Raw genomic sequence first — 27,582 nt, forward strand, 5'->3', positions numbered from 1 at the left:
GCACGGCTGCACCTTTGTGCCACCGAGGTCACCCGTGCCTGCTCTGTCATTAAAGGTGCACCTTCTGACTCACTTCGTGTTACCCGCTGGGTTCGCTGCCCAGGCGTGCCAAGCACTTGTTTGAAGTACAAGTAGTTAACCATTTTTACATTAACAAAATGCTCACCCACTGCTAGGTACCTTTTGTTAATGTTTTTTTGGTTGTGATATAAAGAACCTTATGCAGGCAGGTAAAAATGTAACAAAAATTATATGGTTTCCCAACTTTTCCTGCTACTGTAAGTACAATGTAAATGAGAAAAATAAGAAGGAAAGCACCCGAGCTTTAATGGAACACCTACAAAGGATTTATTTGAATTTCTTATAATTGCATGAAATCTAGGGGAAAAAATTATTTTTGAGCAGCTTGAAGTGATTGAAAGGGGTTTTTTGCAATTAAAATACTTTTATAGGAGTTTAAGTTTACAGATAGAAGTTGCAAGAATTTGAAGAAAACCAAGATAGTGCTTGAAGCTCCCCCACTTAACAAAAGAAAGAAAGAGTGACTGCAAATCCTTTCATTTGGCCCCCAAATGATGCATCACCCAGGCCTAGTCTTGCCAGGAGTATTAAAGGCTTTCTATTCAGCCTGCAGCACAGAAGAATGGGTGTCTCCCCGCATGTGCACAGAAAGGTATCTTCACAGAGGCACTTGAAGAGTCACATGTGATCTTTCATCAGATCCCATGAATAATTATTCATCCTGAATAATTCATCCTGAATAATCTGAGTTATGTTTCTCTAAAGTCAGGTTACAGTCCAGCTGAGGGATGGTAAGAGAGCTGTGTAACATCTATGAGATGCAGAAGTCTAAAACAGTAGTGATATAGCTGTCTGCTCAGTGTCACAGTAGCCAACATCTAAAAAATAAATAGTAATAAATGGTCATAGAAAGCAATTGTATATAACCACCAACTGCAAGCAATTGTAAGCACCAACAACTAAACTGTTTTGCATGCACAATACAAATCATGCAGGCAGGAGACCTCACTTATGTCTCCATGCATGCAGCTTTCTAGGTACAAACATCAATATCAATATACAAATAAATCAGAGGTGGGGTTTCTTTCCATGCTGACAAATAACTGCCATTACTTGAAGCACACAGGCAGAAATTTTACACATGGACATTATCTTTAAGTGTTCAGGCTGTTCCCTCCAGAAAATCCCACGTTAAGATACATCAGCACCTCTAGAACACTGCAGGCGAAATATCCTTTTTCCTGGGCCCATACACTTTGGTGTGCATTTTATAAAGGTGATTTTCATGGTTTTGGGTCACTGTCATGGTTTTGTTTGTTTGCGTGTTATTTTGTTTAAAATTGACTTTTCATTCCACTGTTTTTCAACAAAAAGTGGACTATATATAAATTTTGGTGTCCAGTAGCCCTCAAAAAAGGCAGCTGTAGAAAGGATCTTACTGGCTCTTCCACTGTGATTAAATGAAACTTTGTCTTTCGAAGTTGTCACTGGAATGTTGGGGTTGCTGCCAAATTGAGGATGTTAACCCTGCGTAAGGAATTTGATGGCTTGTCAGGAAGGCATGCACAGGAGACAAATAAAGCAGTACTAGCTCTTGGATTTCTAATTGTAAAAAAAAAGAGTGATGCAAACCTACATGAAATTCATATGAGGGTTCTGCCACCACTTGTTTCTTCACACCAGAAGAGTATATGTCAGGAGTGTGTCATGTTGAATGTTTTCAGTTTTCTATTACAGAGATTTTACAGTTTCAATTCTAAGCTCCCCTTCAGTTCCTCAAATAAAAAAAATTAAGTGTGATATTTTAATTATTCTTACAGATATAAAAACAAGAAAGAGGAAAATTGTAATTGCATTGGAAAGATGGGGAACGTGCAATTGGCCAACATGTCATGTTATTTCACAGTGAGAGATCATCAAAATGATTTTGAAACAGGTAGCAAAATCAGCATTATCCACGCATATATCCACAACATCTGATTTCATTTAACTACAGATATGTTTAAGTCTCCCTGGAGGCCAACTCTGCCAAACCTCCAAGGATTTCGTTTTCTTCTACTGTGGGTTTTTAATAAAAATTCATCTGATTTTAATAATAATTTATTGCAGTGGAATGAGAGTCATTTATTACCATGTATTGTCTCTTATGTGTGAAAATGTCCAGCTTGCCAGAATTTACAGCTCTGCAACTGTAAATTTAATCTCTTGCATACTCACAAAGCAAGTTTCTCAAATAGACATATATCTCAAATACAAACATCAAGTAGATTATGCATCAATACGTTAAAATTTAATGTAGTAGCAGATCAGAAAATAATATGCAAAAAAAGTTTGCCACATGAAATAGAGATTTAATCCTTATTTTTCATCTTCACTAAGTCAACATATTATCCACCTGACACATGCATCCTAGTCCTGTTAGAAGTACATCCACTGAAATAAGAATGTGTTTATACTGTTAGTTCTGAAGGAAGAATTTTCTGGTTACACACTGAAATTCTCAAACGTTCATCAGGTAAGGAATGTGACCTTTTTTCGTTGCTGTTGAGATGCACCTTATGCAGGGTGGACTTTGTAGCTTAAGCAAAGTTTTGTTTGGCTTTTTTCCCCTCCCAAGAGTAAAGTTTCTTAGCAAAAATATTCCAAGTTTCACACCTGTGGAAGTGTGTTTGCACTTTCACTTATCTCTTTCACAAGTACACAGCTGTTGCTCCTGCCTTGAGGAGTGAATGTGGCATGTTTCACTCAAAGAACCTGAGTGAAATTGCATAACAAAATACAAGCACATTTTCAGATAGTATTTACAATTTTTAAAACTCTTTGAGAGCTGATAAAGTAACTAGGAACTGTCTCCATTGTCCTCCATCCAAACAACTCATTCCGTGTGACACCTAGCAGAAAACTGGGAGCTGCTGATCCTCCCATTACAACAGACAGTGACTCACCTCCTTAGAAAGCAGTGGAAATGTTGAGATGACTTCTAAGTGACTTCAGAAACAAGACTCACACTGGTTCAAGTTCATAGCTGAAAAAAAATAAGAAAAGAGGTTTCAAGATTGCATGCCACCATGCTTGTGTTGTTAGCAGATGATTTTGAATTTCCTGGTCTACTTTTATGTAATCTAATGTAGCAGCATTGCAGGAAAACCCTTGCTACATATTTGTTGAAATTATCTGCAACATGGAGGTGTTCTTCATACACTGTTCTGAAGAATGCAAGTGAGAAAATTACTGAAATATTTGGCAGTAGAGCAAACCAGACAAATATGCACTCTGCTAATAAGGAATTGTTCATACTTTTAGATATACGTGAAGTTGGACTCAATGATCCTTATGGGTACCTTCCAATTCTAGATATTCTATAATACAAGGTGAGAACTTGAAAATCAGTTAAGCTTCACCTTGGAGCAATAAGTGTTTAACTTTACATGTCACTTGCAGCTGGAATGTTCCAGCAGGAACAAGGGAACTCATGGGTCTCTTTGGCACCAGCCACTGTGGCATGGGCTTCTGTGTCACTCATAAAAGCACAGTTGCACAATCTTCCCTGTCTAAACATGGACTATGAACGTCCTTAACTAGCAAGGCATTTTAGAACACTTTGTGAAACAAGCCAAATGCTGTATTTTGAAAGGAATAACTAGCAGGAGTCAAAGTTAAACTTCTTGGGAGTAGTGTTACTGAAAAGTAAAACCCTAACTACGTGAGTAAACCTAATTTCCACTTTCACAGGCTAAGCAGTGATGACCTGATTAGTTCTCAGTGTCAGGAGGCTGCTCATCTCTCAATGCCTTCAGCTCCTATTGTCAGCATCTTATTCTACATTATTTTAGCTGACACACTGTTCAGTCTTCTTTTTTGAAACATTACTTAAGGATTAAAAACTATGTTTATCTAATATAAAAAGCAACTTTCACACTTAAACCCACTGATTTGAAATTGAAATTAAAGTGTTCTAATTTATTATTTCACATTAATAATCAGTAGAAAAATATGTTCCCACTCTTGAGTGTTCAGTTCCCCACAACACAAATGTACAGCCCACAAAAAAAAGGAAAACTTGTGCCAAGTCTTCCTCTACCAGGGAAATGGGCAGAACCTGACCAGCTATGTACAGGCACCTAGTCCTGTCAGGTGTGCTCTGGGCTCTGTGAAACTGGCACAGGCTGCCCAGGGAGGTGGTTGGGTGCACCATCCCTGGATCATTCGAGGTCAGCTTGGATGGTGCTCTGAGCAGCCTGATCTGCTTGATCCTGCTCATTGCAGTGGGCTTGGACTAGATGGTTTCCAAAGGTCTCTTCCAGCCCAAACAATTCTATGATTCTCTGATCCTTAAGGTCCTTTCCAACCAAAATCCTTTTATTATCCTATGATCCAGGTCTTGATATCTGTATCAAGCTTTCAGAGATACAGATGCTGCTTTTGGACATCCCCACAATGTTGTTTTCCCATTATTCAGTCATTAGTAAGAAAAAACCTGAATCAAAATGGACAAGATTTTTTTCTTTTTTAAATCAATGACTGGATTAGATCTTGGAAGTGTACATATATATACAGCTACATAGACGCATATGTGGACACACAAATTGTGTATATGATTTCTGTAGTTAGTTGGTCACAATTTGAGAATATCTAATGTGGTCTGACTTGGAATATGGCACATCTAGAATAAGGTTAACGAATAGAAGCAAAATTTAATTTTATTTCTAACACTAGTATTGTCAAGTGATCTTTAATTTTCTGTGGCAAGAAGTAGCTGTTAGTGCAACCAAAAGGAAACATTTCTAGAAATGTTATATAACACTACAGACCTTAGGAAAAAGCGTATCATTTCTTTTTTTTTCACAGATGAATGTGATGAGATGCTGCCCAATATAAAAAAAAAAAAAAAAAAAAAAAAAAGGAAGACAGGGTGGATACTCATTCTTGATCTAAGAAGGAAAGAGTAGCTCTCAATACCCCTGTGGACAGGAGTTGCTTTCTCAATGCTTTCTTTCTTTCATGGACAGAAGAATCTGAAATTGAAGTTTTATGCTCTTGGAGATGCATGGAGATGGTCTGCATAATTCAATGGCCCCACAGTTTCACTCACATACTTTTAACTTGACACTAAGTGGCTATTTCAGAGCAGAACCTTGTTTCAGTGTGCTGCTCTGAGAGCATCTGTGCTTATAAAATGATGCTTTTTTTGGCTCCATTTTATTTGTCATTCCAAAGAGCAACAGTAAAAAATAAATAAGCCCATCTTCCATTCCAACTTCATGATCTTGTAGAACACATAGACAGCATGTATTATAGTGGTATTTCAGAGCAGTCATATTCCCAAAACACAGTCTCCATCCCTCTTTTGTGATGAAATCTGCTGCCTCCATCTCACCAACTTTTCAATTCTTCTGCCAAAAAGGGTCCTATTTATGTGCAGAGCTTTCTTTCCATTATGTTTTAAGCTAATTTGGGGATGGTTCTGTACAGGACTAAAACTTTGTTGTGATAATCCCTTTGGGTCCCTTCTAACTTGGCATATTCTGTGAGTCTGTGATTCTGTAACTTGTAAAAGCACTGCAAGCCCAGAGATTGCAATGTTTTATGTCAATTATATGTCTTGAAATATAATTCAAGACATATAATTAAAATATGTCAAATTTCAGCAAAATTCCCTCATGTACCTCTATGGTGTGATAGCTTTTAAGCATGGACCAATCTGCCCTGAGTCCTGTGCAGACACTGGAGTACTCACCCCTGCAACATTCATTACCATGCTGGTTCCTAAATGCTTTCAACAGGTGAAGGGAACTGACAGCCACAGGGAATTATTCTGCAGGTTGATGATACGCAAACCAGAGTCTTCTGGTCTTTGAGGCTTTTTGTTCCTTGTCCTGGAGCACACTGCAGTTCTGCAGTCAGCAGTGAGGTCAGACACTGAGCTGAGTCCTCCTTTTCCCCTTGAACACCATCAGCAGCCAGAGCCAGAATCCTTACTCAGCTCTTGCAGCTGAACTGTCTCAGAGTCTCAGCTAGGGCTGAAAATGGGTGTTTATTGAGAATGTATGAGTATTCCCCTCTGCATCCACATCTTTGTTCTTGCAGATTTTTGCAGGGGGGTAACAGGAGAAAAAGGAAGCGTCCCAAGTACTGTATGTAATACACTTAAGGTAATTTTTTTAAACAGTAGGGATAACACTACTGGTTCCATTGGTTTGGTTGTGTGTGAACTATGTTAGAGTAAAAATCACATTTTAAAGTTTAAAAAAATCTAGATTGAATGATAAGCTTTGTGCTGGATATTTTGCCTAAACAGCAAACAGAGCTCTCAACCACTTTGTTTTTATTTCAAAATAGATCATTTGCTTTTGACTTAATTATTAATGTAAACTGATGCTTTAGAAGTTGCTAATTGGGTGGAAAAACACCGTTCTGATGACAGACTTTAGCCAGAAAAGAAGTTTACAAAAATTTCTTTCTATTGTATGGAAAGAAAGTAATATAAAGAAAACATTAAGTGATTCTTAAAACCACTCACAGCACAGTTAGAGGTGATTTGGATGAGACGGAAGGCAGAATCCAAACCAGGAAATGTCTGTTTATTGTTATAGTTCTACTTACCTCAGTGATTATACCCATATATAGATAAAAATAGGCAAATCATCACATCAAACTCAACAAGAACACTTCATTGCATTTCCTATTTAAAACCTTCAGTAAAGGACAAAGAAAGAGATTAGTTTGACAGTAGATCTTTCTTCAAAGAATTAGGTAAGTATTATTTTGTATATAGTTAGGAGGAAACTGCAGTGTGTATTGTTTGTATTCAGAAACTGGAATGTGAGCTAGGCAGCATGAAGAGTGATACTACAAAACAGAAATAAAGTCATTTTGATAAAATGGATGTATAAATTCCCTTTGTCTTGAAGTTTAAAACTAAAATATGTGTTCCATTCAGCAAGAATTAATTATCCCTAACCCCATTTTACAGCATTAGGGATAAAAGCACTTGATGAACCATACAACAAATTCATGCCATTTAGTAGAATGCCAGAAAATAGCACAGCATTTATTTTTTTCCCCACCAATTCACAGCCACTGAATATGTGATTTATATGTTTTATTTAAGTTAGAAAATTTAAGAAAATGTTTTGCTGATTTTCTTGATATGGTCTGTCAGTTGATAGTCTCTGTGTGGGAAGTTTCATGTAAATTCTGATGTAGCTTTGATATCTCCAGGAAAAAAGCTGCAAACAATTTTGTTCCTTCAATATAGTTGTGTCTGTGAAGAAGGAAAGAAACACAATGAAGTCTTGTCAGGTTGTCCTGCTCTTAAAATTAGGAACAGAGTCCAGTGAAGTTTTGTGAGTCTTCAGAGGAATTTGCAATATTGGTAACCCCTGAAAATTACCCAGCGCACAGAAGTGCTGGACGTCCTTCAATTTGGTACTCCTCTGGAGTTACTTCAGAAAACTTTTTCCAGGTTTACATACCCAAATTGGTATTACCAGTAGCCAGCAGCATTGAGGCTTTAATGAGGAGAGACAAGAAGTAATTTGAGAATTATTGTAGGATTCTCCTCTCTCCAGAGTTCAGCATGAATTCACTCAGAGCCTGCACAAGTGTTCAGGCAACACACTGAATAGTGGCTTACCATGGTGCCTCCAACAATCAACACCAGTGACAAGTTTAAGCTATTTTTTTTGTATAATTATTCTAGTTTTGGTCCCTGGACTATAAATATCTCTTTATAGCTGTTTGTACTGAAAACCACCAAAATCCTCACAGAACCGTGAGTGTCTGCGACTGGTGCACTTCAAAACAGATGCTGTGATGGAAGAGTGCCCATCCACACCATCATCTTCATTGCTAGAGAAATGAAAATTGCCAATGCAGTGAATTTAAAAACTGAGTAGACACCCAGTGGAAAGTGTATAATGGTATGTGTTACACTGGGAATTTTGCTTGCTTGCTTGCTTAGCACAGCATCTAGCGTGCTGGAAATATTAGATTTGGGCTGCCCAATGCACAGCAGAGCTTCCCATCTGGGCATGCTTCCCATCTGGGCATGGGTACCAAGGGACTTCAGTTCTCCCCCCTTCTCTAATAGCAGAAAGAGACAAATGAAAGAAACCTGCTTATTTTCTCGTTCTGGGAATGCTCTCCAGCATCAGCCGCTCCAATCGGAAGCATCATCACACTTTTCTGTGTTACAGTCTGAAACATTCTGGCAACAGGAATTGTTGAGCCATCACGAGTGAAATCTGGATCTTCTCCAAAAACTGGAATATATTGAAAAAATGAATTAATAAATAGGTGTAATCCAGGTGGTTTTCTCTGCTATCATAGATTTAAGGAAAGAGCTGATACTAAGACCTTCTGAATAGAAATGGGTTTGAGTGTGCAGCCAATTGATTTCATTAATCAGCTCTGCTCTATAAATCTCTGGTTTCTTATCAATTCAAAAAATAATAAACGAGGCCTTTTGGCTACTCCTATAAAACATATCAAAATTTAACAAGGTATGGAAGACATTGACAAGTAGTTCTATCAAAATCAATGAGATTTGTAAGGTACGAGGCTGCAGCACTGAATTGGGAAATCTGCTTTGCCTTATTGTTGAGCACAGTGCCCCTGCACACTTACAGACACACTAAGAACTGGGGAAAAAAAGGAACACACCTGTTTTTACTGCCCTTCTTGCTGCTTTATATAGTAGATCATTAAAATCAGCAAGCCAGGGCTTTACACCCAAAGGCATGGACACTTTCATTTTGTTTGGACTGTTCCTCTTGGAAAAGACACCCTCCAAGTGTTCCACCACCTGTAGGGAAAATACTTTTAAAAAAAGCTTTCATCTCACCACTCGAGCTTATACCCAAATTCCTACTTCTTCTGGAAGAAATAAGTGCTAAAAACATTCAGTTTACTACAAGTCTAGGTTTGTGAGGTGCTAAGAGAGACTGAGTTTACTGAGTTTACACAGTAGTGGCCAAAAAAAAGATTTGTATCTTACCTGCTTTTCCACAACCGAAAGGTCCATGTTGGGGACCTGACGGATTGAGAATTTGCCAATTACTTTTGCTGGAATGACTGTTTTAATGCCTGGTTCATGGAAAGCTCCTTCAATCCCATGAATAGAGAGAGACGGGTAACGCCACAGGTGCAGAAGTATTTCTTCCTTTAAAAAAAATTCAAAGGGATTTGGAATCCCTTAAAAATTCATAAATATAAGGACTATAAACAAGCCACAATATATATAAACAACCTTTTTCCATCCTAAAATTTGTATTTGGAAACCTCTGTATTTTAAAGATATTTGATTTTTTTTTTTAATTTAAACCCATGCATGTGTATTTTTATTTTTAAAAAATACTACTACTTTCAGTTATAGAATGATTTGGATGGTAACAGTTTTTCTTAAAAAATGAGAAAAATAGAGCATTGTTTTAAAAATCTTCAAAGTAAATTTTCATAGTGCAGTGAAGAAATTCTACTAATGAAGACCAAAAAGCACAATAGGAAAGATTATAATTTTCAGTAAGTAAGTTTTCCTGGAGAAGATGCAGAGGGAAAACAAAATACTATGATTATTACTCTAAGGAAAATAGGAGAAATGTATAAATTATAAACGGATCTTCATGCAGAACCTCAGGGTGCTGCTTCTTTCCTTCAGTTTTATGAGACTAGACCTTTACCTACACATAATTTAGCATCAATCCATCCTTGTACAGTATCAAAACTCAGATAGTGTAGTTACATTATACTTTTGTATTACTGATTCTTACAGTCTAGCTTTAGGTAATTTGAAAGCTATAAAAGCATCCCTGTTAGCAGAACCTACACCACAATAATTATGTTAGTGATAAAATAATTAATCAACTCCTTTCTCCCAGCTGCCACTCTTATGCAGAGAAATCTTTGCAAGCCAGCCCTTACCTGCTGTTTTTTTATTTAGGATATAATTTTTAATTGCTGGTAAGGAGAAGCTTGTAGCTTTGGATGCTTTTTATGGTGGGCTTGGCAGACATCAAAATCTGTGTTAAATAAAGACCCAAACATATCCAAAACATATCTGCCTAAGGCTTCCTCCCATTTTTTCAGAGCTGAATATAACTTCTTACCCACTGTGTAATCTAAATGTAGACATTTTAATGCATGTTTTATTTGGCTGATTAGGGTTAGGGGGAGGGAAGGGGTAGGCAAGGAAGGAAGACTTACACTGTTAGTTTTGCATCATTACTTTTAATTGATTATTCATATTTCAGATCACTTTCCCCAGATGCAGTGCCTTACATTTTCAGCAGACTGATTTTATTTATCTTTTACTTCTCAGTGCTCCTTTATTTTATTTTGAGCTTGCCATTAACTGAAAATATCTTTCAGTATGGCTTTATATATAAATACTACAAATAGGTGATTTAAATTCTTTCTGCTGAGTATTCATACAGATTTTTTGTTACCTTGGTGCCATAGAGGAATTTTTTCACACCACAGTTATTTCTATGTTCTTCTAGATCAAATTCAACTGATTCAAACAACTTCCTTTCCTCCTCTGTCAGGGCAGCAACATTGTCGTAGATTCCAGGGATCTGAATATGGCCTGTGGAATCCACAAGGCTGTCTACAAAATAAGATACAGATATCAGTACAAGGAGTACAAGTATTTCTTCCCCTTGGACATCATAACACCTTCTCCCTTCTACCTAGCTCTTTACCAAATTAGTGAGCCTCGCAACTGTTTGCATCTGTCAAGTTGCTTCACTGAACTTGATATATTTGCATATTTATTAAGAAAATCGAGTTGCTGATGGTGTGGAGTGTGTGATGTGTCAGCCCAGCTTCTGACATGAAAACATCCTACTGGGATACAAAGCAGCATTAAAAAAGTCAGATTTTGTTATGTGTGCATGTATTAAAGTTGCCTGTAATCCTTAAATGTTCTTCATTGATGTGTGACTGACATCAGCTTAACATGTCTGAAGTCCTGGCCTTACTGCCCTTACATTTTTCTCCTGAGAAGCTGAGAAGCCTCAGAAATGAAATGTAAACAATAATTATCTGATTGCTTGGAATGTGGTTTGGAGGTTGCTTACCAACAAGTGCATCTGATTGGTTCCATATGAATTGTTTTAACTTAATGACCAATCCCAGTCCAGCTGTGTCAGGACTCTGGTCAGTCATGAGTTTCTATTATTCATTCTTTGCTAGCCTTCTAATGTCTCCTTTCTCTTTCTTTAGTATAGTTTTAGTATATCATTTTCATATAATATCATATCATATCATATCATACCATAATAAATCAGCCTTCTAAGAACTTGGAGTCAGATTCTCATCTCTCACCTCATCCTGGGGACCCTCACAACAAAACCGCAACAATTGGTGACCACATCTGAGGATCTTTCTTCAATGAGTCTGACCTTACAACAACTAAAGGTGTCCCTGACCTGCACTAGGTGATGATGGGCAGCTCTCCCCAGCTGCCCTGAGCAGTGACGTGAGTTCTTACCCAGCAGCGCTATCAGGTCCAGCAGCGGCTCGTGAATGATGCCCCCAAAAGTTCCAGAGTGAAGGTCCTTGCTGCCACATTCAACCTGCACCAAAGCCACTGGTTACATGTGAACGCTCACTACCTTGTTCTTCTGTCTGCTGGGTCCAGTTTTTTTGAACAAGATCACAAATGAACAGTAATTTTTTTTTTCCTAATTATTAAATAGGAAACATCGTGTCAGGAGCAATCTGCTTTGGCAGAGAAGATGGAGCTCTGTTGTCAACCACCAAGAGAGAGAAAGTCAGCTGTCTGTAGCACTCACATTTGAGAGCAAGGGTCCTCCTCCACTCCCTCTTTTGCCTCAGTAAGATTAAAGACATCATACATTAAACATTTGCATATTATTACTGTTTCTAACATTGGAGAATAAATTCTTCAAGTTGTCTAACCTTTTTATTTAATGCAAAATCTTCTTTAAAAAAGGCAAAAAATAATCTTGCTTGATACTAAGAATATATGTCCAAGCTTAATTCAAGATTGCAACAAATAAAAATTTATAGGTCTCTTGAATAACAAGCCGTTAGAATAGAGGCATTTGAGTTATTAAATGGGCTCTTTTTCCAGACACATTTTCATACTGGAGTTTATCATAAAATATTTTCCTGCAAAGGACTTGTTTATTCTTCTCAAAACCTCATTACAGCTAACTGTCTACTAGCAGGGAGAGATCATTTTTGATGTTTTAATAGCATCATTTTTCTTAACCAAGACTTAGAAGAATTGAATCAAGGCTGCCAAGGCTCTTTCAGTTAAAAAAAATCTTTTTTTTTTCAGACATAAAGGTTAATGCAGATTTTTCTTTAGTTCTCAAGTTCTTTAATCTTCTCTCTGAATTCCTTTTATGCTTCATCAGGAAGCATTTCCAGATGAGAAATTTCTGCTCTTTATTTCACAGTAGCTCACATTGCCTGTTAAATATAGCGTGTTGGCTACAGTGAACTTTTATCTACTCCTGCCAGTGTTTACAAAAATTTTGTGTGGCTTTTAAACCCAGAGATCCAACCAAACTGAGTCCCTTCAGGCTGATTCATTATACCAAGCAGTATCTGCTGCAAAAGGGCAGGGTTGATGGTTTTGGAGAGAGTTGGAGAGGTGGGTGTAGGGATGGTGTCCATGAGAACAGAGAGAGAAATGAGAAGAGCCTGGCAGAGTGGCAGGAGAGTAATGGGATAGGAAAGGGATCAAAGGAAGAAATGATTGAAGAGCAGTTAATGGAAGTAAATAAGGCTAATGGAACTGAAATGAGGAGAGGGATCTGCAGAAGCCAAAAGGGATGCAGAAGAAAGCTCTGTATTGTAAATATAAAGCTTTCCTTCAGTCTCTCTCTGCATACAGATGTAGGTACAGCTGCATCATCCCTGTCTGATGGAGGCTCAGCTGGAGTGAACCTGTGTCCTTTACCTCCACAAAGAAGCAGGCGTTGCCCCGACTCCCATAGGTGAGGGCAGGCTTCTTGTTGCTGAGCCACAGGTTGTCTGAAATTACAATATAATCAACATCAGAGAAGAACCTCTGGTTTTCTTCCTCAAGTAGCTTCTCTAGCCCCAAGGATCCTGCTTCTTCCATGCCTTCAATTACAAACTTGAAGTTCACTGGCATAGCCTACATAAAAATTAGAAAAGTCTGGGTAAGAAACAAGCATTTTAATTTTTCTTTTAAAAAAAGCTTTGTAATTAGGAGCAGACTGGTTTGCTATGCTAATTGTGTTAGGATAACAAAGATATTGGATGAGTACATAGGATATATAGCTTACTACATCAGAAAAGCCAGTGACAGACACATATGGGCTCCCAGTAAAACTTATTCTTTTCCTCATGTTTTTATCTACTATTCCTTTTCAGAGGACAATAAGTGATGTCTTTTTTCCTTCTTTGCGTTTTCAGAAAACTTGCTGGAATGTCTCATTAAACAGGCTTTCTGTCAGAGCTGTTCAATATTCTAATTGCTTTGGAAATTATAACTGTCTAATAGCAATTGCATTTTCACAGAAAATTTCCTGTCCCTTACATTTCCACTGTTACTGCCCATGTGGGAGCCACTGGCTGTGGTTTTCCCAGTGTTGTCTATCACCAGACTTACACGGTGATAAAAACATTGTCAGTGACTCTACTATAATTGTCTTTTTAACACTCATAAATTTGCAAGCCTGCTGGTTCATAACAATGCATTTCCAAGAGTAATTAGGAGAACTTTTATTATGGAATAGTGGGAGTTGAAAATGCTGACACATCCCATAGGGGACATAAATTTCAACTTAGTTTCCTGTTGCAATTCGTTTTCTCATTCGAGGTTTTAAAATGTTTTCTCTTTTGATTTGCTGCTCAGATTAAAGGCAAGAACGAATATGTAAAATTAAATGAACTTGTGTCATGGAGGGTTCACTGATAGATCATCAGCTGGCCACAGAAATTTTAGAAACAAACTGTTAATGAATATTGTTTGATGGTCTGTATTGTTTTCTAGAGAAAGGCTTCAAATTACAAAAAAATCGTTTTTGCTTGTTTGTTAAAATGTCAAGATAACTATTAGTGATTTGAAAAAACTAGAAAGATGTCAAACCCATAACCATATCCACTTACAACAACTAGTCTTTGGGCAAATAATATGTGTTTTCTAGGGTTTGAGATCAAGGTCAATTCAGTACTATAGAGGCAAGAAAAACGTGTTTTCCAGAAGGTTGTAAGGGGACTTTTTAACAAAATCAAGACTTAATGCTCAGTTTATGCCATAATGTCATACAAGAGACAGAAAACTGTTTCTCATCACACAAACAGAATATGTCATTCAAATTGGCTTAAAGGATGGTAGTTAACCCAGTTACAAGCCTAAAATATATTTTTGGCTTACCTTGACCTTCGGGGTAAGACTACTGCAAAATTATTAAATTATTTGAAGATAGCTATGTTGATCATTGTAGTAATTTAGGCAAATGTCTGACCTCAGAAATCTGTCAGACTCTGAGTGATTGTATTTGTATTCAGTGAATGCACCCATTAAAAATATTTGCTTTGATAAATCTGGTCTGTTGGTGACATAACAGCCCATTCTGGATGAACATTTTTAGATGCTTATTCCCTTCACACAGACACATAAATTGAAGGTATCTTGTAGGCAGACAAAACCAAAGATCAGCAGAATGTATCAGCAGAGATGAGCTTTCATCAGAATTCTGTAATGTCTGTTATTTTACCATTTTAAAAGCTCTCAAGAGAACAGAACAATTATCAGAGCTGTGTAATGTATGTAATACCTATTGAATGTATGTAATACATATTGAATGAATGCTTCCCTGTGGGTTTTTCTTTGCAGGGCAATGGCAGTAAGAGTGTATTTACATTGCAGACAGACTGCTCAAAACAGGAATGCTCAAAAACAAACTCTTACTGGAGTGAGACCAGTGCCCTAAGTGTTGCATCAGAAATAGTTAATATTTCAAGTTGTATATAGTCTGTTGGGACAGAGAGGTTTCATCTTACTCAGCAATGTAAATACATCCCTCCAGAGATATAATAAAAAATAACAACATATAATACTAAATAGTAAAAGTTAGCAATAATTTTAAAAAGTCATCATTGATACCTACTAATTTCAAGGCTCTGAATGTTTCCACTGCATTTATCCAAGCTAGGACTGGTCCCTTATTGTCTGTTGCTCCACGCCCATAGAGGTTTCCTTAAAAGGAAAAGAGGAAAGTTTTTAAGCAATCTTTGAATTTTCCCTCATCACTTCTGTGTAATTGGCAAATTCCAGTTCCCACAGAAGCTTTAGTGATGGAGGGAAGAAGTCCCAAAAGTGTCAGGATTTCACTGACTCATTTTAAATAAGGTGATGAGTGTTTGGGTGCTTCCCAAAGGAAAAGTATACTTTTTTTTTTCTCTTTCCCTCCTTTTATATGCATTATGTTGTGGTTTCTGCTACATGCCAATTTTTGAGCTTCAATTTTCTTCTCAGGAACTGTTTATTCATACCAGATATGGCTGGAGGGTTTGCACAATATGCAGTTTCTGGACACATCATTCAGGCCAGCTAACAAGCAGCAAAACTCCTACAGATAAATGCCATGGCAGAAGTATCAAGTCCAAGTCCAAGTATTGAATTTCTTTTTCAGCTGCATATCATGTACAGTTATCACTGTACATGAAACTGAAATCTGTGTATCTCTGCTTCTGTAGCAGTCCTCACTGGATATACACTGGAATAAGACAGGAGAATTATGCCAGTAAAGCTGTTGGGAATTGATCCCAGATAATGAGAATGGGCAACTCAGTGCTTATAGCCTGGGAACCAGGATTTCTGAGGTCTTACTTATCTGCTGACCCTCTATCCATTATTTTTGTTCCTTCTGTCAGCTAGCTGTGCTGTAAGTATAATTACATTAAAGGGTCCTCACATTCTTCTACCAAAAATGCTAGTATTTCCACACCAAGTATTAGGCAGTCACTGATGGATCTCACTAGTCACAGAACAACCATCAAAGCTGCAAGCTGCTGGACATGTCCCAAAGATTTCCACAGAAGTCCTCATGCTTTGGTTAAATAGACAGGAACTCTTCTCCCACACAGAACCTCAGTCGTGTGTTCCAATAATGATACAAAACTTATGAGAAGATGCAAACCATTGATTTCAGTCAGTGTGTAGGGGTCAGTGTCCCAGCCATCCTCCTTCTTGGCAGGCTGCACATCCACATGACCATAGAAGCATACTGTGGGGTTTTGTGGATCCTTCCCCAGTTCCCCAAGAATCACAGGAGGCAGTGGGAGGACTTGGCCATCAGGCAGCTGTGGAGGAAGGTTAGAAAAAGGCAACTAAGGAAAACCAAACCTTCTAAAACTTACAAATGTACAAAAACATCTGGATTTCTTAGTATTGAAAATACTTCTACACTCAATTGATTTTTATTTGATTAGGTGCACAAATCTGACTGAATCCAGTTCTAACCTATTCAGACAAACTGAGACCTTTCTCCTCAACTGGTTATTTCCTGCTGGACTTTGTAGAAGTCTTCAAACATTTTATTGTCATAAATGCCCTCCTCACTAAGCTCTCACTTCCCAGCACTGGAGAAGACAGAGGTAACCTTGTGCTATGGAGTCTCTTGGGACACTGTAATAGTGAAAAGCCACACAAATTAATTTTGGGTTTGATTTCACCGCAGACAGAGGGCAGGAGGCCTGTAAGTTCAAACATAGAATCTGAAAAAGTGTTGCTGGCAGGAGGTAGCAGCTATGTCAGACTGTCTTAAAAACAGGTTAAAGCTAAACCTTCATGTGGCTCTGTGCAGAACAGAGCTCCACACGGCCCAATGGCATTCTCTGCAACTATCAAATGACATGACCTGAAATATTCAAGTATTGCTGTCTTGTGCTAAGAATCGAAATCCTCACCAAAACCATCAGAAAAAAGAGAAGAGAATCACTATTATTGAACTTTCGAATTGCTGTTAGATTAGGAATGTAACAGCCCAGGGTGGGGAAAAACCCATGGCTACATAAGGTAAGTTAATTAGAGACTAAGGTTTCTCAGAGATGATTTCTTCCCTATTGCTTTCCGACAATGAAAGAAAATAGTTTGGGTCATTTGTCAGAAGCTCTGCAAACCAAAGATGATGGTCTAGGTAGCTAACCCCTAGATGTTCTAACAACATTTTCCTTGTAAAAACAACCTCCTTCATAAAGAAAGTTCAGTGACAAATGATGCATTAGTTCTCATGCTTCATTACAGACAAACATTTAAAAACTAGCCCCGCTAAAAAACTCAGTCCTTTTACTTCAATTAAAAGCATCAAACTCTCTCCTATGCACAGAACATCAATTTGTATTTGGATTGCCTGTGTGGTTCCCAGTGTGCTCTCAGTTCTCAGGCCTGATTTTAGCAGGCGTCATGGAGGTACAGGACTACTGATAAATTTGTATCTAGCTTTCAAAAAAACAACACTATGTCATAGCATGCATGTACACGGTACTGAATGCAATAGGTAGACCTGTGGGTAGATATGATGTTTTAAGGCCAAGAATCAGATAAGCACCTCATGTGACCCCAAGTTTACTAAATTAACAGTGGCTCCCAGTGTTGCAAGTCTGTCTGCTACCAGTGCCATCATTTGCATTACTTCTTCCCTCAGGTGTGGTTGAATAGAATCGCTTTCCACAGCCACCCATTCCTTCAGATCCTGCACAGGAAGAAAAGTGCAATTAGGTGATCCAGAATGTTGTTGTCCTCAGCCCTTGTATCAGAAATCCCACATTGGAAGATGATTTCCTTTATCATCACACCATTTTACAGATGCTCTAAGGTTTCAGCATAGAGAAGAATCCCTTAGATGTCTCCCAAGGGCTGAGATTCCTGATTTTCTAAACCGAGAGGGTGCTCACAGTTTGGCATTCACATTGTCAACTCTGGATCTAAAATGCAGTGGAAGAGGAGGTAGACTAGATGCTGACTAGTTTGCATTATAGAAATTGCATTATGTACAGCCTACCTTGGTGGTTCTCATGAGGATTCAGAAGTGCTCATAGATTCAAAGCACAACTGATACTGACTGGACTCATTATGTTTCTGTCTTTTCACAGAGGGTTGACAAAAGTGAAAGCACAAGGCAAGGACCAAGATTCCTCTCCTTCTAAAGAGCAAACCTACAAAAACTAGTTCTGAAGCAGACAGAGTGAGCATCCTATCTGGCTTGCACACCCCATGCAGGTGCATTTTGGCTTAGTGGAGCCTCTCCCTGAACACACTCAAAGCATGCCCACAACCATCTCTTTTGCTGAAGTCCATGCAAGTCCCTCCTTCACCCCAGGAGTTCCCAGCAGCCTGCTCTCTTACAGCCTTGCTGTGTGAAGTGCATATTGCACTCCTGATGCCAGACCTGGAACCCTGCTCAGTACCTTTGTGACAGGCACTTCTCCTGCCTCTGGAGCACCAGCTCTGTGCTCATTATTTCACTGCAGTATAGCTCCTACCTTGATGAAATCACTTTGATGTGCATCAATGTACTGGAAGATCTCCATCTCCAATGCTGAAGAGGATGAGGAGGACATTACTGCCTTAGAGAGCAGCACAGGGCTGAAATGGATGCTATCTGAAAGTTAAGGACAAAATTCAACATTGCAGACATCCTGCAATATACATTTATTTTCAGCCCTAAGAAGCAGAGATATTTACAAATTTCTGAGCTTATTTAAGTCTCATTTAATCTCCTCAAGCCAGGAGAAAATATACTCATTTTATCACATAAAAATTTCCATTGATTCATAGTCAAGTTGCTGAAAGAAAAATTGAAAAAATTACCAAAGAGTGAACATTTTTAGTGTTAGTTTTATAAATAACTTAGGGGTAACATTTTCTACAGAAACATTTGTTGCATCAGTTTTTCGGTACAAAAGTATCAAATTGTATTTTCTGGGAAGACAACCCTGGGGCAAGACTTGCAAAAACCAACAGCCCAGGGCACTCATCTTTCTTTTTTCTTCATTTCCAGAATCATATAATATCCCAAAAGGGATCCACACAGATCTTTGAGTCCAGGACTTGGCCCTAAATAATTCCAAAGAATCCCACATTGTGCCTAAGAGCATTGTCCAAACACTCCTCAAACTCTGTCAGTGTTCGTGCTGTTACCACTAACCTGGGGAGCCTGTGCCAGTGCCCAGCCACCCTCTGGGTGAAGAACCTTTTCCTGATATCCTGACTCAACCTCAGGCCATTCCCTTGGGTCCTGTCATTGGTCACCACAGAGAAGAGATCAGTGCCTGGCCCTCCCCTTCCCCTCACAAGGAGCTTGTGACAGCAATGAGGTCTGTCCTCAGTCTCCTCCGGGCTGAGCAGAACAAGTGACCTCAGGTGCTCCTCACACAGCTTCCCCTCAAGGCCCTTCACCACCTTCACAGCCCTCCTTTGGACACTCACTAATGGTTTAATATCTTTCTGAAATTGTGGCACCCAAAACTGCCCCCAGCACTTGAGATGAGGCCACTCCAGTGCAAAACAGAGCAGAACAATCCCCTCCCTTGCCCAGATGGTGATGCTGAACCCCAGGACGTGATTTTCCCCCCAGACTGCCAGAAGAAGGCAGAAAAATGGATTCACTGACACACATCCCATATTTTACATAAATAAGGGAAAACAAACCTGACACTGGAGAGTGTTAGAAAACAAATAGCTTTTGTAGTTGATTAAGAACAGTGACATTACTGAAACACTTGATAAGTACAGAATTCATTTAGTACATGCAAACCTCTCTGCCATCTTTTTTTTTTTTTTTTTTTTTTTGACAAGATAAGGTTTTAAGGTGTGTTTTTCTTATTCCTCCAGTTTACCTTTCCTGTTTGCTTGAAGTTGTTGCTGTAAGTGTCTTGAATTGGTTCTAGCAGAGTAATCCTTGGATGGCTAAATACTTGATTGGGCTAAAGTCAGAGCTGCTGCTGTATCAGGCTGTGATAGGATGGACTCCAAGGTCAAAACCCAGTGCTTTTCTGAAGATATTCCATACTAGTAACAAAAGTATAGTTGCAGATCCATCCACAACTCCTTAACTTTGATGCATTGCTAAGGGGGTAGGCTATGGTAATATTAATAATTTCAATTATGTTTCTCTGACAGAGAAGGAAGATTGAAAACCCAAGCATGATGATCAAGACGAGGGAAACATTTTTCACTTAGGCTGGAGAGCCTAGCTGCATGAGGATGGGCTCCCATTTTCCAACCTTCCCACAGAAGCAAGGTTACAAGGTTTGCTTCACTTCCAGAAGTGAAGCTTTGAGAAGGCTTCTGACAGTAAATTTAGTTCCCAGTGCCCAGTTCCTGACATCTCTTGACACTGGAAACACTGGTATTGAAACAGACCAAATGCTGATTTTGCCAGGGAGTAAATCTGAAAAGCGCTCTTTTGGAGAAGACTTGTTAACCAAGCCAAGAAATTCAAATTTGGAAGTGGTTTTTAGGATGGAGAGATTAAATTTAGCCATATTATTTAAATATAGAAGTATTTTTAAGATACTAAATCCCAGCCTTAAGTGACAGGCAAAGTACCATTTTCTTCTCACATTTTTTTCTCCATAAAACAGTAAACCCTACCTCCAAGAGGTGGATCTAATCAACAATCCCCTTCAAATATTTTCATCACCAGTCACTGCAGCAGCAATTGGTCCTAAAGCAAAAGTGATGATTACAGGAATTTTTGAAGCAAGAATGGAAAAAATCTGGACACTGCAGACGAGATAAAGCAGCTTCTGGGATTTATTAACAAAGACATGGTAGAGAATGAGGTTTTGATAATTTAGGTTACAGTTACCTTTGGATTGAACTTCTTCAGGTAAGGCTTAAGAACAGGAACTCTGCAATAAGCACCCTAAACTTAAAACCCCCAGTCTGGATATTTCTTCCAGCCTTGGACTGTGCAAGTGGCTGCAAATGTTTGTCAACCGAAGCCCATTTTTCAGGGGCAATAGGAAGGCAGAGTGTGGCCCACAGGCATGGTCAGGGGGACTTCCCAGGCTGCACAGGGCAGAGGAGAGAAGACAATGAGCCCCAGACTGGGGTGGTGGTAACGGGACCCTGGCAAACCCTGAGTTTCCTGGCACAGACAAGACATTGGCTCTTGCTGAGGTGGTACCTGGGTAGATACAGGAGGGCATCTGAGCCAAGACATATCAGGTCTTGTTCAAAAGGGGCTCAAGGTCCTTGGAGATGATCAGCATTAGGTAAAAGCTGAGCACAGAGGCCATTTATGTTATTTTATTCTCTTTTTGTCACTGTGCACTTTTGGGGGGCCAGGCAATGTCTCTGCTTGTGCCATGTTGCTCAGTCTCACTTCAGCCAGCAGTGTGTCCCAGGAGAGCAAAGTTTGCCTTCAGGCTGGTGCTTTTGACTGATGAAGATATTCCACCACATGAGCTGAAGAGGAGGATAGGACCATGATGGGTGCATTTGTGAGGGGCTCGGGGAAAGTGCAAGGCACTGCACCCCGCGAAAGAAAGCAATAGAGACAGGAATGGCACAGGGAGAATTCATCTGGAGGTGGGATGAAACCTGGTCTTGTTGATCAAGGGATCCCAGGATTTCAATCAGCTGTTCATCTAGAGAGACATCAGGGCCATGATCTGCCTATACCAGGAAGCTGGCTGGATGCCTCAGTTTCACATACATTTCACTCATTTTTCTACCTTGTAATTTCCAAACCTCAGTTTGGAAAACATTTACAACAGAGGCCACTGAACGCACCCTCATTTAACTTTACTGTAGAAAACTAGACAGGCTTCTCAGGTTCACTTATTTTAAAAAAATAGATCTTTTGGTTATGCCACGCTTGACCAAATAAGATTATAGCAGAGGACAGAACATGGCTGCTAGAGACACCAAGCTCATGCAATGGATATAAATATCAGTGTCTCCATCGCATGTGATTTCCCCTCCCTCTAGTGAAATCTTTGATATTGCTGTATTATATACATTTTCACTCTAAAAATAGTGTCTTTATATATATATATATATATATATATATATATATATATATATATATGTCACCTTTTGGTGACTTGAATAAATACATGACTTGAATAAATACATACCTTTTAATGTCAGAAGTACAAAAGGGCTCCTTGCTTTTACAGAGGATGTGTGCTGTGGTGCTGGTATCTCTCTCTTTTTGTCTCAGTTACGTGCAAATGACCTGGAAAGAGGCAGACAAGAGACGTAGGTCTTTGTCATGTTTCATTAGCATTTAACTGTTTAAGAAAATGAAACAAGGAGGCTAAAATGCTGTGAAGGAAAAAAACCCCAACGAATCAAGCAAAATCCTTGGGAAATATCCTAGGGAAATTTGGAATTATTCTGTGATATTTTCAAAACCGACCAAACTCTAAGACCATAGATTATCACAAAAATACTCTCATTAAAGTAAGGAACAGTGGCAAAGTTCAGAAAAATGAATGTGAGGAGATACCAAGTAGCAGAGTGTACAAAATATTAATAATTCAAACAAGAATTTAGGTAACAGCTATGTTTTGCTGTAGTAGAAGGAGGGAGGGAGGGGAGTAGCTGGAGGAACTTCATGTTAATGCACTACTAATACACAAAGTGCTGCTCAGGAGCATTTGGATGGCAACTGGAACAGCTCGTGTCAAAAAGGGAGTCGGTTTAATAAAGCTGTAGAAAGATTTCAGGCAAGGCTGAAATATCTCAGTGTCATGAGAAGGGGAAAAATTATTTGAAAGAATGATAAATTCAGGGGGGATATCAAACAAAAGCTTTGGTGTTCAATGTCAAGTGTATTTTATTTGATGTCATTTAAAGGAGCAGTTACTGCTCTACAGAAAAATGCAGTATGCCTATTTTTAGAAATAATGCATGGCAGTCAGTTGTGCTCTTTCTCTTTCTTTGTTCCTTAGTAGTAAGAACATTTTTTGTGTCGCTTCCTCCCATGTCGTAAAGCACTGTTGAAAGAACACCTAGTGTTTTTCTTTGGTGACTTAACAAGAAAATCCGAGTTGATTCTTTAACTAGGATGATTCTTTGATGAAATATCAACTAAACTTACAAACAATTGAGAAGTAGGTCCTGAACATGCTCTGAAGGCCTCCTTGTCTCTCCTGAAGCATGTGCTTCATGCACTTCCCTCCCTGCCACACAGTGTTCCAGGTGGGTGCAGGAGGAGGGTGCCGGTGAAAACTGAACACTGGGTTGCACACACCCCAGAGAAAAACAGTCAGGACTCATCTGGCTTGCAAATAACAAAGTACATTTGACATGAAAGGAGATAAAGATGTTTATGGCAGTAGGAACTAATTTACCAAATCACTGGTGGACTGCATTGAAAGGAACATTCCCTCTAAGCACTCACCATCAAGGCAGGTAACTGAGATAACAGGTTTATTTTTTAACATCCTTTAACAATACTCGTTGATAAGTGGCATACCTTTGGTAGCAGCGGGCAATCAAGCCACAGTCACCTCTCCAGCTGAGTGACACCCGAGGAGGATGAGGATGACAACTCTTCACATGGCAGTTCTCAAGCCCAGCCCTGACCACATACAGCCACTGAACAAGAGCTGCAGAGACCCAGACACCTGCAGAGGAACAAATGCCAGCTCACAGTGCCTGACTGCATTTGAAGATTACTAAAGTATCATCCAAATCAATGGACTGTGTGACAGCAATGAAAATATCTGGTGGGAAGCATAGGCAAGGTCTGCACTTGCTGGCAGGTGACGCTGCAACACCCAGTGCTATTTACAGCAGTCAGCTCTTAAAGTGTTGCAATATTGATTGCCTGAATGGTGTTTTGGAGAACAGCAGTGACCAGCCCTGCCCCTGCTCAAGCCAAACCTTCAGTGAAAAAAAGTGAGACCCTGTTTATCAGTTCTGTTTTGCTGTAATACAGATGATATTTTAAAAGAACGTCCTTATCTCTAGGTGCTTTTTGCAGCTGCCTTTGTTGCTGATGATGGGAGCCTGAACTGGAAAGGTCCCCTCTTTCACCTGCAGAACAGGAGCATTTTATATCAATTTTACTGATAAGTTCTGCAGTTAATGAAGAGAGAGTTTTAAGTTAAAAATTAGTTTTGGGTTTAGATGCTCACTTCTGCCTCTCTGTCATACAATAATTAAATCAGGATAGACAAATCAGTAACACATCAAGTAATGGGAAATTTTCCCATCTCCTTTTCCCTCCTGGAATTCCAGTATCCCAACAGGAATCCCAGTGCCAGAAAGCACTTTAACATTGCTGATAAGTGTTGCTGCTTTACTGTAGTATGTCATAGGACAGAGAAAAGAGGTGGATTATTCTGTGTCTTGAAAAGAGGGGGAAAAAAAAGGGATACATCCCTGTTAAGGCAAAACCCTTCTCCCAGGAAGTAGTATTGCCTTTTGTGCCCAGTGAGGAGGAGTAATTCACTATTTACTTAAGAAAATTTTCTGCTGATTAGTTTGCAATCAGATAAACGTGGGTATAAAAACATTCTTCCTGGAAAAACAGCTCTGCTGGCTCTTGCTCTTTTCATGGCAGAAAGGTTCATAGGAAGGAACTGTGGGAGATGCAGTATTTGTTCTTAGATGTGGATAGCCTCACCATCTTCTTGCTGCCACATCTCACATAGCAGAAGGCAGAACTGCTGAACTTGTAGTAAATTTAAGGTGCTTGTGTCTGCATACAAATTTCTACCTTTAAAGTCCTCTGCCCATTTTGAAAGCACCTCTATTGACATGGTCAAATTCAGCAATAAGTACAATAAGGTAATAAGGGAGGTCTAGGTCCTGTCTCAGAGCCTTACAAAGACCTTTGATTTTTTTAAGCACTTGTTCTTCACTTGATTGATGTGTAAAACCTCATTTGCAAATGAAAGGCAAAATTTGGGGGGAATTCAATGTTTGTTTTAATTTTTTTTAAAAAATTTTTATACATTAATCCTGTCTTCATTTATCTTAGCTTTAAGTGTTTCACACTGGAGTTATTCCTCAATTAGAATATTACAAGTCAGATTAAAAATAGATCTATTATATCTAGTAGATCCATTCAACTATTTGTCTATCTATCACATAGTACTACTGAGGAACTATACTACCATGGGAAAAAAAAAGCTATTATTACTTTATAGCTTAGTATTTCATTGCTAATTGTCCCTTGTTTTATAACCTATAACTTGGAACAAGGTTTAAGGTCCACAATATAAGAGATTTGTTTTGTTATGGTCCTTATTCCATTTATGGGATATCATAAACATTGCCAACATTGTTTAGAAGGACTTTTAAATGTAGGCAGCTTTATCTCTAATAAAACCATTCTTTGATGGTAGCTTATTAACTACAAGAAATGAAAGAACCAACTCGAATAGTTTGGTTGAATATCCTCTTTGGGATACAGTAATTGTTTATGCAGGAGGAAATAGACTGATTAAAGGAAAATAAGAGCAGAACTGAAACAATAGGATGAAGAGTAGGGGAAGGCATCATTGGCTCTGTTTCTCTTGTTATTTGAAAGTGTAAACAATCTAGGGCAGAGATGGTCCCCTACTTTGTGTTTCCATTGCTACCTCAGGGCAAAGTGTAGCACACTCACTTGGTTACAAAGTGATGGTACCTTCACTTCAGCAGAAATAGCATGCTTTAGTTGTTACCTTAATTAAAAGGGTATCTTAAACAATTACAATCTAAATTTTAGTGAGCAAATATGTAAGAAATATGCTAATAGGAGCAATATTTCATTGACAGAAAAATGATGTGATGGTTTTCAATGCTTCCTATCACTCTATAAGCAGCTATCTCTAGTTCAAGATGTATTTTTTCATTTCTTGAAAGTGTAGCTCAGAAAAGCAAGTGTTATTGTCATGTAATAATCAGTGGTACCTGGTTATTTTTGCAGCTGTCATTTCTCAATATACTCCCTTAATATAACTTATCATTGCATCCTAGAAGGATTGGTGTGGAATGGAGAGGCCCTTTCACACAATTCCCCATATCTCCCTCCCCTACAGATATTTCTACTTCCCTGTGCAGTAGCAGCAAGCCTTTCCACCTCTCGGCTCCTTCCCACTTTACACTGCAGTTAGAAAAGTATTTCCCAGCCACCACGCTTCAAGATAACCACAGCTGACCCCAAAACACAAGTTAAGCAACATTGTCCACATGAGAGCTTATCAGCAGTGGAGTGAGATTCTGCTGGTAGAGAGGAAAAGATCCCCAAGACCCTGACTTAGTAGTTACATCCATCTAGTTACCTGGATGTCCATAATCACACCTGGGTATGTCAGTGGAAGGAGATTGACTTAGAAAAGGTCCCCTTACCCAGGCAGGAGGTGCTTCACAAGGACAGGTGGCTGCAGACTGTCCTCTGTACAGAGCAATGACTCCCAGCACCTTCCAGGAACAGGGCCACAAAGATCTGAGGTCCTGGGTGGAGGAGGAAGAGCAATAACACGGAGCCCTCTCACCACCTGGTGGCTCATTCAGCACCCTCTCTGAACCCAGAGCTCCAAGCACTCACGCTTTAAGTGATAAGAGAAACAAGCAAGTTCTTGTCCAGTGCCAAGTCCAGTACACTGCTCTGAGTGCTGAGATAGGAGACTGTTCTATTTTTCCAAAAGCAACATTGTAAATTCATTTGGCTTAATAATTAAGCATTTTTTTCAGATATGGATCACACTGAAATGAGGGCAAGAGGTCACTCCCATCTTGATATCCTTCAGACAGCTTTTCTCAGCCAAATTGCATAGGTTTTTCCTCAGGGATGATTCATGTCCTCCTTGCAGGTGAGGCTTTTATCCAGCTTATAACTCATAGCCATTTCCAAACAGACACACCAGAAACTGGCTTTTCAGGCTCACCAAGGCAAGCTGACAGTAACTGTGCCGCACTTTGTTCATGGAGCTCTTCCCACTGCCTCCTCCCAGCTTTCTGGGAGTTCTAGGAGCTGGCAGAGTACAGGCAGAACTCACTGGGGTGGTGATGTGCATGGTGTCCTTCAAGGCACATGTCCAGAGTGTGGCGGTGTCCAAAAGGGTCTCAGGATGAAGGAAGAGATGAGAATGTTGACTCCATGTTTCAGAAGGCTTGATTTATTATTTTATTATATATATTACATTAAAACTATACTAAAAGAATGGAAGAAAATATTTCATCAGAAGGTTAGCTAAGAATAGAAAAGAAATTATAACAAAGGCTTGTGAATGAGACAGTCTGGACAGCTGGGCTGTGATTGGCCATTAATTAGAAACAACTCCATGAGACCAATCACAGATGCACCTGTTGCATTCACAGCAGCAGATAACCATTGTTTACATTTTGTTCCTGAGGCCTCCCGGCTTCTCAGGAGAAAAAATCCTAAGGAAAGATTTTTCAGAAAATATCTTGGCTACACCAGAGCAGCACCAAGTTAACTCAGTTTGACACTTTGTTGACTTCTGCATCTCAGCTGGGTGTCCCAGGAGCCACAGCCTCCCAAGAAAGGCTTAGGAGTATTTTTTCATTTCAGTCTGCCTGTCTTTGAAGTGTATTTGGGAGAAGGCCAAAGCAAGCAAAGGTTCTTCTCTTGACAA

At 39.1% G+C, this 27,582-nt stretch overlaps 1 protein-coding gene and 1 long non-coding RNA gene across 4 annotated transcripts; both read right to left on the reverse strand.

Moving 5' to 3' along the window:
* Window positions 1-1,503: 1,503 nt before the first annotated feature.
* LOC134430117 (uncharacterized) lies at window positions 1,504-3,427 on the reverse strand. Its single transcript, XR_010030739.1, has 3 exons — window positions 3,319-3,427; window positions 2,967-3,046; window positions 1,504-1,796 (listed from the first exon to the last, which is right to left on the reverse strand). It is a non-coding gene; the product is annotated as an uncharacterized LOC134430117 (long non-coding RNA).
* A 3,612-nt stretch (window positions 3,428-7,039) lies between these two features.
* Window positions 7,040-26,640, reverse strand: CNDP1 (carnosine dipeptidase 1). 3 transcript variants are annotated; one of them, XM_063177677.1, is made up of 14 exons: window positions 26,333-26,640; window positions 23,466-23,616; window positions 22,120-22,220; window positions 18,514-18,628; window positions 17,580-17,723; window positions 16,170-16,332; window positions 15,138-15,226; window positions 12,956-13,156; window positions 11,513-11,597; window positions 10,467-10,627; window positions 9,020-9,184; window positions 8,686-8,827; window positions 8,138-8,285; window positions 7,040-7,285 (listed from the first exon to the last, which is right to left on the reverse strand). In XM_063177677.1, the coding sequence occupies exons 4-14, from the start codon at window positions 18,589-18,591 to the stop codon at window positions 7,180-7,182; spliced, it is 1,482 nt and encodes a 493-aa protein (XP_063033747.1). In that variant the 5' UTR covers window positions 18,592-18,628; window positions 22,120-22,220; window positions 23,466-23,616; window positions 26,333-26,640; the 3' UTR covers window positions 7,040-7,179. The 3 variants fall into 3 exon arrangements, with proteins under 3 accessions (XP_063033747.1, XP_063033738.1, XP_063033757.1); XM_063177668.1 differs by having other exon boundaries at window positions 18,514-18,632; XM_063177687.1 differs by lacking the exons at window positions 23,466-23,616; window positions 26,333-26,640 and adding an exon at window positions 23,088-23,244 and having other exon boundaries at window positions 18,514-18,632.
* Between the last annotated feature and the right edge of the window lie 942 nt (window positions 26,641-27,582).

Source organism: Melospiza melodia, chromosome 1, assembly GCF_035770615.1.
Source record: "Melospiza melodia melodia isolate bMelMel2 chromosome 1, bMelMel2.pri, whole genome shotgun sequence".
Lineage (NCBI taxonomy): Eukaryota > Metazoa > Chordata > Aves > Passeriformes > Passerellidae > Melospiza > Melospiza melodia.

Excerpts from the sequence above, each read along its gene's own strand:
- CNDP1 (XM_063177677.1), bottom strand. The coding sequence starts at position 18,591 with ATGTCCTCCTCATCCTCTTCAGCATTGGAGATGGAGATCTTCCAGTAC. Across the intron at positions 17,724-18,513 it reads ATCAAAGTGATTTCATCAAG|GATCTGAAGGAATGGGTGGC; the intron begins GTAGGAGCTATA and ends CTTCCTGTGCAG. Across the intron at positions 9,185-10,466 it reads AATTCCTCTATGGCACCAAG|GAAGAAATACTTCTGCACCT; the intron begins GTAACAAAAAAT and ends TTTTTTTTAAAG.